The sequence below is a fragment of the Nycticebus coucang genome, chromosome 5 (genome assembly GCF_027406575.1).
Source record: "Nycticebus coucang isolate mNycCou1 chromosome 5, mNycCou1.pri, whole genome shotgun sequence".
Lineage (NCBI taxonomy): Eukaryota > Metazoa > Chordata > Mammalia > Primates > Lorisidae > Nycticebus > Nycticebus coucang.
In genome coordinates, this window is record NC_069784.1 from 37,778,675 (window position 1) to 37,793,523 (window position 14,849).

A 14,849-nucleotide genomic window follows, 5' to 3' on the forward strand; every position below is an offset into this window, starting at 1 on the left:
CGGACAGCACATCGGCCCCTGCAGTGGGAGAAAGCGCACTTTCACTGTATTCACCAAACACAGGCAGGTAACTTGCTTCCACCCCACAGAAGCTGCCGCTCCCCATCGGTGGCACTGGACAACCCCCTGGCCTCTTATCAAAGGCAAGAGCACAAAGAGAGCTGAGAAGATTCATCCAAGCACTGACGAATGTAAATCACCACCCAGCTGATGAAGACAACGCTTCCGTGTAAAAGAATCATACACGTATATTAATAAAAACTGGAACTGAATTTTTTCTGTTTCAAATTACAGATAAGAAAATAATTCAAAGTGATCCTATTTGTAATTACAAATAAAGCTTTGAGGGCATAAGAAAATAATTCAAAGTGATCCTTTCTGAATGTTTTAGATACTGTAATTGCAAATAAAGCTTTGAGGGCTCGTACTGACTCAGACAATTTGTAAAGCAAAGTGTATAAATAGCAACAGCTCAGAGACTTCTAATGAAACAAAAGGGAAAATGTATCTCATATCAATACCTAACCACTGTGTTCAATATTCTTTAAACTGTATCTTCTCCTATATCAAATTTATTAATTTATTTATTATTATTTTTTATTTTTTTGCAGTTTTTTGGCTGGGGCTGGGTTTGAACCCGCCACCTCCAGCATATGGGGCCAGTGCCCTACTCCTTTGAGCCACAAGCACCGCTTTCCTATATCAAATTTAAAAGAAAAAATTTACCCGCTTTGTAAAAGATTAACTTCCATAATGGCATAATATCATGATTTCCTAAAATTATATTCGATGACCACTGTGCCATTAGTTAGCTGGGTGGCAAGTCATTTCTCTCTCAGAGTTGGTTTTATCACTAGCACAAAATACAAAGATTAGCCCAGAGATTCCCTGTGGTTGTTTCCTACGATAAAATGCCATGCTTGGGTCTCCAAATGGAATAAGAAGCCGTCGCTAGATGGCTGCAAGCAAGCAAAGATCAACCAAACCAAACCAGCAGAAGTGACACAAGTCATTGTATTAATCTTACAAGTAATAGCTTTTCTAGTGATATACTCAGAGAAAATTAAAAAACAAGCCCAGTCCTACAGGCTGATGTGCTCCCTCTGCTTTCATCAGGTCCTCGTACACTTCTCCGCCTTCATCTTCCCCGTAAACGCAGTCGTAGAGATCTTCTTCATCTTCCACGTGGGTTTCACTGCAACAGTGGACACAACGTGAACATCGTTTCTTCATTATGTGGTGAATTTACGGGGCTATGCACAAGCACATTCCATTTCTATTATCTCATTTAATTCATCCACCATTCACGTTCTCACCAGGCCCTCATTACTACGGGATCCGTCAAAGAGATGAGGAAGTTGAAAGACCAAAAGGTTGTGTGGTTTGCCAAAGATGACAGAGCTAGTCACAGGCAGAGCCGAGGTTTGACACTAAGTCTGTCTCGTACTGAGTGTAAGACTGCCACCTATTGTCACATGTCAAGACTTGGTTTCATCATCCGTCTTAAAAGGGTATAATGTGGAGAAGAAAGGAGAGTCAAGTAGTATCTGACATACCATGAATGATCATTTGAAAGTAACAATTACTACAGATTATCAAAGCCTAATCCAGTGGTTTTCAAACCATGTTCCTTCAAGCCATTGCAGAGGACACCTACAGGTTCCCCACCAACCAGACCCTTCTTACAAGTTTTTTTTGTTTGTTTGTTTGGTTGGTTGTTTTGTTTTTTTTTTTTTTGGTCTGCATTTTGTTTAAAGAAAGAGCCTCAAGGCCATGAAATATTTTTAAAATTAAAGTCTTCTGCTGGTCTCTTAGAAATGGAAAATAATCCCTAGTTGTAAAGCTCCCAGGATCACCTCTGTAGTAACTGGAGCAGCCTGTCCAAGCCCCTCACGTAAGGTCACAAACTCTCAGTTGAGGCGGGAGCAGCTTCCTCCACCCACTGAGGCTCTGCTGCTGCTTAAGTTCTCCCTTTCAGTTCAAGACTCTAAAATGCCTTCTATTAACTAATAATTCCAAAATTTAGACTAACCAATTTAGAATGTTGGAGTGAAGCATGAATATCTCTCAGAAAGAAATTCAACTTCTTCAACATTGCCAGCCCTTAGCATCTCTCCCGGGCCTGTGCAGATAGAACACTGTGAATTGATATGTGGAAAAATAAAAAGACTGTAACTGTAAATGTCACCCTGCAACTTGGGCTTATCTTTCAAAATAAGCACAATCACCAGGTTATTTGTGTTTGCCATGAAGGATTATCTGAAGGCATTTGACAGTAATGAACTGTAAACACCCGGGGGAAAGGAAGGACCTGGTGGTAACAAAAGTTTCAGAGACCTCTCTCTGAAAGTTCATTCCAGAGTTACATGTCCACCCCCACCCACTCACCCCTCCATCCACCCAGCAGACGTTCACTAAGATGCTACTGAGCTTCTAAATTCAATCCTGCACTAAAGCTTCTTTTCTTGCTAATAGTTTGGTCAAAACTTTCTTATTTCTGAGCCAGAAAATGTCCCTAATATTCTTCAAATGGTCAATCAACCAACCATAATCAATATTAGATTAATAATAATCATGCTCAGGTCTGACACCCTAATAGAGGACACTGGCCCATTCAGCCATCTCCTGCCCTCTCCACTCCAGCCAGCATCTCTCTCTCCAGTTTAGGAAAGAATGATTCTGCAGTGGGGAACAGGCTGGTGTTTGTTTTTTTTCCCCCAGGGACTTACCTTGAGTGAATTCACCCCCCACAGTTAGAATTAACTACATGAGTCCAGAAAGAAAGCAACAAAGCTAAGACTAAAAACCAAGCTGTCACAGCAAACCCCAAAGCAAATGGTTCTAAGGATAACACCATATTTGGACCCTTGACCACCAGATGGAGCTCAGTTACGGCAGACAGCATCTCACAGACCATGCACTGGGGGGTATCTCAGAGCAGCCAATTCAGGATCATAAGGTTTTCTCCAAACTTAGGTATGCATCTCACAGGATTTATTCTGATATCAGCTCTGCCTAAAAACAACTATAAATAGAACAATATAGGGGGAGGCTATAATGATTAATAGGCGTGGGTGACCACTGATGAGGCTTAGAAAAGAACACCGTCACCACATCTCCAGAACTAATATATTCTTCCTAATGCTTTAAAGAATCTAATTATAATAATCTTACAGTCATTATGAAGATTGTAGCCAATTCAGTAAGACAACTGGCATCTGTCACAATTAATGTCAGTGAGTTCTTGGAGATTTTAAGAAGAAATAAGAAATTATTCTTGAGAAATATTCAGAAGACAAGACTCCAAGGCCATTCCCAGGCCACCTAGTCTGGAAAGAGCTGCTGACCTCCATCCCTGAGTCAATAGTCAGTGGCCAAAAACAGCTCTAGGAATTCAGCCATATATAAGGCAAAATCCCTGGCCCAACCAAGTTTACTTTTCAATAAGGAGACAGACAATAAATAAAGCAAACCAAGGGTTATCTTAGATGGTAGTAAATGCTATAAAACCACAGCAAAGTGAGGGGCTGGTGGCAATTTTAAACAGGGTAGTCAGCAAGGGACCTCTGAGCAAAGACTTTCATGGGTCAGTTGAACAGGACGGCAATGCAAAGGTCATAAAGCGAAAACAAGCCCAGTGTGCTGGGTGTATGAAGACGTATAAACGGATGAAAGGATGAATGGAAGAATCTCTGTAGGATTTTGAATCTCTCTTGGAGCATAATCTATTTGTTACTATGATTCTTTGCAAACATGCCCGATCTATGTCATTAGTTTCTTGAGGAGTGAAGATCATATTTTAAATTTATTTGTCATCTGCACAAGTCACTCAATCACCAGAAGCTAAACACCTGTGAGGACCTTTTGCTTCTCCTAGTAAGTGTACTGAAGCCCCCCCCAAAAGTCTCCATTCACAATAAACACCATCTACTGGAACATCCCTGAATAACTCCAGCCCACACTTACATCTCGCCTTTCCTTGAACTTACAAGGCAGGCTCTATCTGCTTTGCAATTTCAGCAGCAGATGCTATTTCTTCTCAATTGTTCCCTAATTGTCTAATTCCAGTTTTATCTACTGTCTCTATTGTGTCTTTGAGAAACTCCTCAATTCTACTTCACTGTAGTACACTGCTTTACTCTTCACAGACGCACAGGAACAAAACACCAGCTGGAGCACGTTTTCTTGTAAGGTTTTCTATCATCAGTGTAGGGTTAATTCTTACGTATCTTAATCATTAAGCTGCTTTTTCCCTTTCAGAGAGCTTGTTTTAACATCCACAGTTAAAACCCATGACAGATATAAAAATTGGCAGTGGCTAAATTTTGCTGAAAATGGTCCACGTACTCTATTAAATCAGGAAGGCCTTTGTAGATGTCTTCATCATTCACACTTTCTTCTGTTGGGAAGGGCCTAAGAGAGGAGAAAAAAATAATAATAAAAGCATGGGTGAATATGAAACAACCAGGCTGAGCAATTACCTCTCACTAAATAGGTAAGTTTATCTACAGTCTAAACGGCCAGCTCTGTCACTGTGCTAAGTGATAATCTAGGATGCCTGCCTCAGTGTCTACGGTTCCCCCAGGGAGGCTGCAACACCTACCACCCCAAATCATCTGAGTCGATTACAGCTGCTCACCACAGTCACGTGTGCAGGGGAGAAATACCGAGGTGCTTATCTGATCTCCCGCCTGCCACACACCTGCAGGGTCACCTCACCCACCGCAGCACTCGACTCAGAGGACAGGCAGCCACGTGCGTGCCCTTGCCTTCAGCACCCTGGCTTTTCAGCCATGAGATCTGATAACAAATAATTTGGTCACAATCATCCTTCCATGATTCAAGTTCACAGGTAGAGATGAGAATTATTAGAAGACAAACACGCTGTGCCCTTTAAAAATGATTATTGACCCGGACATACGTTCCTACTGAGACTCCAAGGTATTTAAATTGTAGTTTTTATTTTCACCTATTTGTTAGATAAATGAGTCGATCAGACCTCAGGGGTGTTTTCTTTGTCCCCCTGTTCAGGAAAATCACACTGCAGTCTTCAATTTCCTACTCCAACTGCTTGGCTTTCTTGCTTACATCTTGATACTATGTACTTAGGTCATAACACCAATAAAATGCCCGACATTTACACCATCATACCAAACTTTTTTTTTTTCCTTTTTAGGCAGCCAGCATGTCATATGTTTCATTAAAAATATCAAAGTAATAAATAGGCCTTAAATAATTATTAAATAGTTAAGACACTTGAGGAACCTGTGGTCTTTTTGAAAAAAAAAAAAAAAAAAAATCAATGTGTCAGAAATATAAAATTTCAAAATCACTTTTTATAAAATTAGCTATAGTTTGTTACACTTTTATACCAATAGAAGTCCACTGTAGAAAATTTGGAAAATTTGAAAAGAAAAAAATCCCCTTCTGATATCTATCTTTCAGAATCAAAAATACATAAAAGTTAGATGTTTTTTTTCTTCAAAATATGCTGTGTTCACATAAAACAAACATAAAATATGAGGTCTAACAAATAAATTCATGAACTTGCCACTGTGTGCTTATGTTGGCAGCACGAACTCAGTAGGTTTCATAACCTTGGTGTCACACTGTCACAGCTGTGTTTGTGTCACACGTGGTAGTGTCTTGCTGAGTGGCGTTCATTATTGTTGTTGCCTGTTTTTGTGGGCTGTCACAAGAATGTCAGAGCTTAAATTAGAGCAAGGAACAAACATGAAATGTTTGTTTAATAAACAAACATAAACATTAAAACATTAAATGTCTCGTTAAACTTGGCCGGAGAAGAAGCTAAATCGGGGACATGTTAATCCAAGTTTATGGGGATAATGCCAGGCGGAATCTAGCAGGGTACAAATGGATTACATGTTTTTCTGAGGGGAGAGAATGTGTCACTGATGAAGAGACATCAGGGCAGCCAGTAACAAGCAGAACTGACAAAATTATGTGTCAAAATCACTGGCTGACTACCAGACGCACAGCAGACCAGTAAACAGAGATAGAGAAACAAGGAAATCTTGGCCCACCATTCACAGCTTTTGCATCACAACAGTGCACCAGCTCACACAGCACTGTCTGCGAGGGAGTTTTTAGCCAGTAAATAAATAACTGCATTGGAACTCTCTCCCTACTCATCTGATTTGGCCCCCAAGGACTTTTTTCAAAGATGAAGGAAATAGTGAAAGGAAGACCTTTTGATGACATTCAGGACATCAAGGGTAATATGATGACAGGTCTGATGGCCATTCCAGAAAAAGAGCTCCAAAATTTCTTTGAAGGGTGGACTACATGCTGGAATGGGTCCACAGTTTCCCAGGACAAGCACCTCGATGGTCATTGTACTGATAGTTGGCAATGAGGTAGGCAGCACTTTTCCTAAGATGAGTTCGTTTCAAACTTGTCAGATCTCAGATATTTAAACATGGAAAGATATGCATGTATTCAAGAGCAAATTAGGAGGAGTTGCACATTATCCAGTTTATGAACCCCCTCTGTAGAAAGGCGCCGAATTCATGGCGGCTGTTTCTGAGAAAGAGTCTGCATTTGCAGGGCGTCCTCCCAGACGTCACTGTGCTTTGGACCTCGGTCTGTGCTGAGCACTCCTGGAAGACCTGCTAGGATCCTCTCCCTTAGACTGTGAATGGAGCTTGGCAAGACAAATGGAAGAACAGAGGCAGAGACACAGGCTCCCGGAGCTCAGTGAGGGCGGCAGAGCAGTATACGGAGTCTTGAGGAAAGAAGGTAAAAAACGAAATCCATTCCATTCCCAGGAGGCCTTTATTTCCTTTGGTTTATGATACATTTTTACCTACTGATCTAATGTTACATAGTATCTGAAGCCCAACACAACATAGGCATCTATATTTCCACGCTTACCAACTGTCTAATACTTTATGGCTGGGAGATGGCATCATTTATTCAACTAATTTACTTCTAAGCTTTTAATTTATTACCAAATCTTCAACATACATCTTTGTACATATATTTGACACTTCCCTGATGATTTCTTTAACTCCTAAAAGTTGTGAGCTATTGTTATGGTCTACTCTATAGGAAATAAATACATTGAAACATCTTTTAAAATATTTATTTACGTATGCACTGGTATTTGCCTTCATGAAGCAGGTTAGGAGTTAATATTTTTTAAAAAAACAATAGTAACTATCACCAATGAATTGAGAAAAATGGTTAGCCCAGGTGTCTTTTTCAATTCTAGGAATATATTCCAACTTGATCATTTAATTTCAAATATTTACTAGACACTGATCTATTTATGTACATATATATATAGGGCACATCGTAAATGAGGCATGGTCTCTTCATGCAACGTGCTTTGTAAAACAGTCATAATTCAGTCACGACATTGAACTGAATGGGACACATGAAACACAAAAAATGTGCTCACCTGATTCCTGTGGCCAAAGCTATAGGCGTGCGAGAAAGTCGCGATAATGTTTCTATAACCTGAGAAAACAGGAAAAGGTTAATTGGACATGGATTTCCAAAAAGATAATGTCCCCCCCCCAAAAAAAACAGTACTTTTCCAATCTAATATTCACAAGAGCAGCAGAAACATGAATTTGCAGATGTCAAAGTCGTACAGATTGGGGAGAGCTGTGACCAGAAAATGCAAACACCTATATCACAGTTCAGGCCCTTTCTTTAACTGTGTGACTTTGAACAGACTATTAACCCGTGTGTGTTGCGGTTTCCTTCTGTGGACGGCACTGCTGTGTTGCAGAGCACTGTACAGTGTGGGTGGGAGTCAGAATCCCAGCTTCACCTTCACTGGCCAGGTAACTCTGGGCAACACCCTCATATCGATAATGCCTATAATACACATAATCGATCACTAATGATCATTATTGTGAGGCTTCAGTAAGATAACATAAAATATTTAAATGGTAGCTATTCTTTATAATCACCAACTTTAGAGAAATTGCCTTGTTCTAATTAAGAGTATTTTCAAGAAATGAGTTTCCTAAATGACCCTTGATTATCTGTTGCAAAGACTCCTTATGAAGATCTTCATTCAGCACCTAACCCTAAACACGCTCTGCTGTGTTTGTAACATTAATAATACCTAACAATCTGACTTTCCATCCAATTTTTTATCCTAAGATCATTTTTGAAGACTTAGTGACAAAGCCAGTGACCTAAAATATATTTTTCTCATAAAGTCTGTTTTTGTGATAATAGGTGTAATTTGTCCTAACTCTCAAAATTAAACAAAACTAAGGGGATTCTACAATAGACCTATTCAGAATGAGAAAGAAAAAAAAAAAAAAAAGAAGAATGGCAAAAATCCATTCCTGAATGGAGGTGATCTTTTAGTTTCTCAATTCAAAGGCAAACATAAACGTTTCCATTACTCTGTAGAAGCCTCGCTGGAATATTAGCCGCACATACACCCACCTGGCACCTACTTCCGATGGGAGATGGCATCGTGTTGCAGTTAGAAACTCACAGCTGTGAGGTAAGACACCAGGAGCCTGGACTCACTAGCTTTTTGCTCACTTTTACTAACTGCTGTAACATGCAATGACAGCTAACTGCCCCGTGGAGTTACTAAAAGAATTAAATGAGATAATTCCCATCATGTGCTCAACTCGGAAAACGTGAACTTTTATCTTTATAAAAATAGTTATATAAGGGCGGCACCTGTGGCTCAGTGAGTAGGGCGCCGGCCCCATATGCCGAGTGTGGCGGGTTCAAACCCAGCCCCGGCCAAACTGCAATGAAAAAATAGCCGGGCGCTGTGGCGGGCGCCTGTAGTCCCAGCTGCTCTGGAGGCTGAGGCAAGAGGGTCGCTAAGCCCAAGAGTTAGAGGTTGCTGTGAGCTGTGTGACGCCACGGCACTCTACCCGAGGGCGGTACAGTGAGACTCTGTCTCTACAAAAAAAAAAAAAAAAAATAGTTATATAAAAGTAAAATTGAATTGAATTGAATTACATGTTATGACTATGCAGGTAGATAATAACGATGTATTGTATTCTTGAAAACGTCAGAGTGGACTTTGTGTTCTTCACACACAAAGAAGTGTGAGGTAATGTACATGTTAAGTAGATACATGTAGCTATTCCACAACACATACATATTTCAAAACAACATGCCATACAGGATAAATACATACAATTTTTATGGTTTTTTTTTAATGTAAGAAGTTTTTATGTTTAATAAACAAAAGAAAGAAGGGAGTAGAATTCTTTAGGATAGTTCCAGAGAGTTTAAAAAGAACCAAAAATAAAAGTGACTAGAAAAGCTAAATTACTGACCCCCAGAATTCTACTTTCTAACCCTAGCCTCTTGCTGTAACCTGGGGGAGAAGAGAAAATGATACATTCAATTGGAGGATTTCACATAAATTTCTTTCTGGTCATTGATGTTCATCCTCTGATATCAAAGCATACACAACCAAGTTAGATAAAACTTGATATCAATTAATTCCTCATAACAAGGATAAAGCATCTTTGGTGAGGTCATAAATTCAGAAGATCATGAATGAACACACACAAACTTATCAAAATAAATCGATTTAAAACAAAAATAATCACTTACTAAAATTACAAAATGATGCATTACTTAGTGAAAAGTCTAGCTTTGGGGAGGTTCTGGGGTAACTAGTTGGGTTGTACTTAGATCCTTGAATAAATAATATTGCTCCTTTTAGCATGCACCCTATCCTGAGGTAGCACTGTTACAAAGTTACGGACTGAAATGTGCCTCTGATTCTATTTTACACCGTAGTCCCAGCACGGTCACTACTTAATCTCAAGAAAAACAGCAACAGCAATACTATTGCTATGTCTTTTATTGTTGTTAGCCTATCACGTATTTCAATAACAATGTATTTTGATAAGAATGTATTTCAATAACAATGTATTTTAATCGTTGGGTATAGTTCTATAATAATTATGATTTATCTGTATCTACAAAATAAGAACGTATTTTCTATTCCTCTTTCCACTAACAACCAGAACAACTACCACCTGTCCCCTGTCTGCTTCCCCTCCCGGCAAAAAACAACCATCGCTTGATGTTTTCATGAGTGTCCACCAGAGGGAGCCAGATGACAGCGTATTAGTCCAGCCATTACTTGAATGCGTTTTATAAGCAACAAACATTTCTGAAAACCAACAACTGAGACCACTCCTGTTATTCACTGGACAAGGATAACAATTCCTACTTAGAATTCAGTCGCAGAAAAATAAAGATACAAATTCAGTAAACAAGAAGGACGTGTAGAATGCAGTGTATCTTCGAGTTTGAGTCTGAGAACCACCCGTTTCTTTTACTGTGTCTATCTTAATATACATCGAGTCTATCCCTTAACTCTAAGTTTGTCCAAAGCAAATAAAGATTGTTTAGTCAACGTGATGTTTTTAGAACAACGTGTATTCTATAAAAGATGAGTGCATCCAGATTTGGAATAGACAAAGTACACAAACAAATGCCACATCTTGAAGTTCTCTCTGTGGACGCTCTGACCTGCCATTAAAAACACCCATTTGAGAACATTTACAAAAGAAAACATCAGTGACACAAAGAAGACTATTTTCCCTGCAATGCAGTAATTTTTAAATTTTTACCTCAAAATAATATGAATTTCTGAGGGATGGTTAACTCCCAGGAAGGGAAGAAACTCGTAAGCAGGTGTGGATGTTAACAAGTCAACCGTCAATGATACTAAACCCGTATCATAAAATTTTTGTTCTTTACCTACGTCGATTCCTTGCCGGGTAAGGAGAGTGGCGTTTGTAAAGAAATAAAAATAATTCTGCAAAATATCCATGAATACTACTATGTGAGACACAGGTGGACACAGACGGGTGCACACCAGCTAAAGGAGCGCGATCGTGTCCCAGAAGCTGTGAAGGATCATGCGGAAAGTCCAGGAAAGGAGACAGCATGGCTGAAACTGCAGACTGGGGAAGGTGGATGTGGGTACAGGCCAGGAGCCAAGAATCCAACTCGGATTTCTCCGTCATCCCAGCGGAAAGTGAAGAGTCTGAACTCAGCAGCAGTAGAGAAAGGTAAGCCGAAGAAATGGGAGAAGCCTTTAGGACTAGTGGTCGGAGTTCTGTGAAGGCAGAGAAAGAAGAACCCGGGCCACCTGGGCCAGCCACTGGAGCCAGAGGTGGCCCGCATCCGACTGCCTACCTGGAAAGCCTCTAGAAGCCCTGAGCAGACAGCCCTCATTCCCTGTGTCCCTCTACACGATGGATGTGCCTACCCTGAGCCCAGCAAGGCTGCTGGCTCCACCAGGAAGCGTCCTCTGACTGTCCTCAGCCCCCGTCTGCATCCCCTTTTCATCCCCATAGGACCCTGGATGTAACTCTGTCCTAGCACCTATCCACCTTATTTAAAATGTTTTGCTTTGTCAAACTGAAAGATAGCCATACACAAAAGATGCCTCCTCCCCACCTCTCCCACTTTCTGCCTCAAGCGAACCACAGCTAAGAATCTAATGCAACTTTTGCAAAATTTTTCTTTTTTCCTTTGCTTTATCATGATTAAAGTAATGTGTTCCTATAAAGATTTTTCTACAGCATGCTTTTATCACGAACACTAAATCACAGTCATGTCAATACGTACAGATTTGCTTTATTCGTTTTAACGCTGTATAAAATTCTAGTGTATGTAAGTAACATAACGATTTAGCCATTCTCTTGAAAAGGAGCTTTTTCAGCAGTATGCTGCTAGACCTCCAAATACCATTCTTGATGAATATCTTTTCAATTGTGTGCAGGTATTGCTAGATAAAAGGTTCTTAAATGAGATGACAAAAGGCGTGACCATTGCTCTTCAAATTATTTGCATGAATTTAGACACCTCTGAAAAGTATAGGAGAACTTCACAAGGCTTTCCAGTGATCTATTTATCTTTCCAACCTGAGAATGGAAAATATTTCATGGGCAGGGGAATTGAACTGCTTCTTCACGATTGTACTTCCTTTGCCAAGTTCACAGCCAGGCTCATAAAGAACCATTTAACACAAAAATATCTGTTGCTCAAACAAATAATTGAGTAATACTTACCTTGGGAAAGTGTTGTGAGGATTAGGGATAATACATGTTGAGATATGTAAAGGCTTAGCCTAGCACCAGCAGGGATGAATGAATAATTGAAGAAAAACCCATTATGAAAATTAAATATTAAGCATGAGAAAGAGTTGCCTCTTTCCTCAAACTGAGAGCTAACATACTGTCACCCCCTAGAAAGCCTTTACTCTAAATGATATTTTATATTTTGTTTGAACTCTTTATTTTTACCATCTCACTAGTCAGTTTAAAACCCGTGGAATAAAACAGCCTTCAAAAACAGGATGGCAATACTGTAGTTAAAGCTGCCCGTGTTTAACTATTCTCTTCATGAGACCTTCTGGCAAAATTCTCACTCTTTGCATAGCTAGCACATTAGTGCTGTTGACCTTGTAATTTGTGATTATAACAAGTCTTGCATGCAGAAGCAGCATGTCATAGGTATTTGTAAGGAAGCCACAACCAAGAGAATAACTGCAGGAAACCATGGGACACGCATGCAACTCTGCAAAAAACTTGCTGATTAAGGTGGATTTATCTCCGTGAGTTCCCTCTTCTGAAGTTTTACCTCTTCCCCCGACTCAGTGGAAAGACTATTCTTGAACAAGGAGCTGGGTTCGATAGGAGTTCCTAGGCCAGAGATCCTTGCAGGGCGGCGGGGGCTGCAAGCACAACCAGGCAGCTGCAGGCTTGAGTTCCCAAAGCAAGACAAGCTTAGTGGTCAAAGTGGGATCCAGAGTGAGGCAGCACCACAACGTGAAGCCATCACGTAGCAGCGGATGCTCAAAGAATGGATGCTGCACTGTGGTTCTTGCAGGCTCAGAGCTCTGCGGACTAAGCAGAGAAACCTAGGCCCCAGAAGAGGTCCCTGGGAGCGTGAGTCTGAGAATCCGAGGCTGAGAAATTCAGACCGTAGATCTGGGCAGCTGCAGCCTCCATCAGCCTGGACACCCGTCACTACTCAGGTTTCCCAGATGCAAGATTCAGTGACAGTGCAGTCTGATTCTAAACCCAAGCAGATGGTGACTTTCAGACAAACAGTATATTTCACCTTAACTCTCCTAGGAAATCAACAGGACTCATTATCTTAATTTTCTTTGCAACTCTAATTTCGCACAGTAAATTACCCCACTTGGGTATACTATAGCTTACTGCCACTTCCAGCAACGCATCTGAGGGATCTCCCACAGCACCTGGTCGTTGCTTTGAAATGCAGGATGCTGTTGAAAAAAACATCCCTAGAATATCCTCTATGGTCAGAGCAAAAGATTACAGCCAGATAAATAAAACAGTATTTCTGCATCAAGAAAATTATGAACCATGGGAAATAAGCTTCCATTGTCAAAAGAGTAGAGTATCTATGTAGGTTTAATGGATCTAAACTAGTTTGTGCTGGCCTTGTTGTGATCATAAATACAAGAATTATTCTATACTAATTAGGTTTTGAATCTTCAAAAGTGAAACTCTACAGAACAAGAACTGCCTTTTAAGAAAGTCATTTACTGCACTGGGTAGAAGGGCAGCCTCGGAGTCAGGGTTTCTGTATTCAAGTCCCAGCTCCACCTCCTACCTGAGCAAGCAGACACTCTGCCCCTCCGTTCCCTCACCTATGAAATGACAATAAAAACATTACCTATCACTCAAGCTTACTACAAAGGTTAAAGCAGATTATATATATACAGTAGGTGCCAAAAAATGTATACCCATTTTAAGAAAGGAAAAAAACTGTGTTAAGATTGCAATACTCAATATATACCAGTAACAGAAGATGAATACATGTCACGTGGAACACATCTTATATCTGCAGAAGTCAAACCTGACTTGAGTGTTCCAAGTTCAATATCGTTTCTTCCTTTCTTAAAATGTATATACGGTTTTGGGCTCCTCTCTCTGTGTGTATGAAATGCACATGGTAGAATGTCCCACACACCGCTCCTGCTCTTTCCTACATCAGACTCATGTTGTCATTGCTGTCACTGTCGTCATCAAAGTAAAATTGGGTCTTACAAAGTCAGAAAACAAAACATGAGGTCTAACTAACAGAGAATTAAAAGAGCAAAAGAAGTGAGAATGCAGGCTCAGTGCCTGTAGCACAGTGGTTACGGTGCCAGCCACATACATTGAGGTTGATGGGTTCAAAACCAGCCCAGCCAGCTAAACAACAATGACAACTGCAGCCAAAAAATAGCTGAGCATTGTAGTGGGCACCTGTAGGCCCAGCTACTTGGGAGGCTGAGGCAAGAGAATCGCTTAAGCCCAAGAGTTTGAGGTTGCTGTGAGCTATGACGCCACAGCACTCTACCGAGGGCAACATAGTGAGGCTCTGTCTCAAAAAAAAAAAAAAAGACATGAGAATATGTGGGGATGGACTCAGATGAGCTGTGGCAGCCATCTCCCCACAATCTCCATCACCCCCACATCTCACAAGCAGGAATGAATATAAAAATCTATGTACCTGGAGTATGTTTATCATTTAACCGCAATTTCAACACAAGTCCTTTAGTGGAATCCCTACCTCCAACCATATGGCCAATGTCCCCAACCCCCAACTTAATCTCATTCAGAAATTCTAGAGCTACTGTATTTTATTCAGCTATTAATCATTTTAAGCCACAGATCCCTTTGAGAGTATTATGAAAGCTCCTGCTCACGTCCTCCATTAAACCTCCCCCCCCACACACACACATGCACATAATTCTGCATATCACCCCAAGAAACCTAGGGCACTCTTGAAGCCCATTTTATGGGTTTCTTCCCTCCTTTGCTTATGAGAAAACTAAGGCCTAGAAC

At 40.5% G+C, this 14,849-nt stretch overlaps 1 protein-coding gene across 3 annotated transcripts in view; it reads right to left on the bottom strand.

Annotated features, from left to right (window-relative positions):
- Positions 1–14,849, bottom strand: part of VAV3 (vav guanine nucleotide exchange factor 3) — a 427,744-nt gene that overhangs the window by 211,969 nt on the left and 200,926 nt on the right. For all 3 annotated transcript variants that reach the window (XR_008380216.1, XM_053591975.1, XM_053591974.1), the window contains exons 3-5: positions 7,424–7,482; positions 4,348–4,413; positions 1,087–1,195 (exon numbers count right to left, since the gene is read on the bottom strand). Coding sequence is in view for 2 of the 3 variants with exons in the window: in XM_053591975.1 (XP_053447950.1) it covers positions 1,087–1,195; positions 4,348–4,413; positions 7,424–7,482 (234 nt within the window). In the remaining variant the exon portion in view is untranslated. The remainder of the gene's footprint in view (positions 1–1,086; positions 1,196–4,347; positions 4,414–7,423; positions 7,483–14,849) is intronic.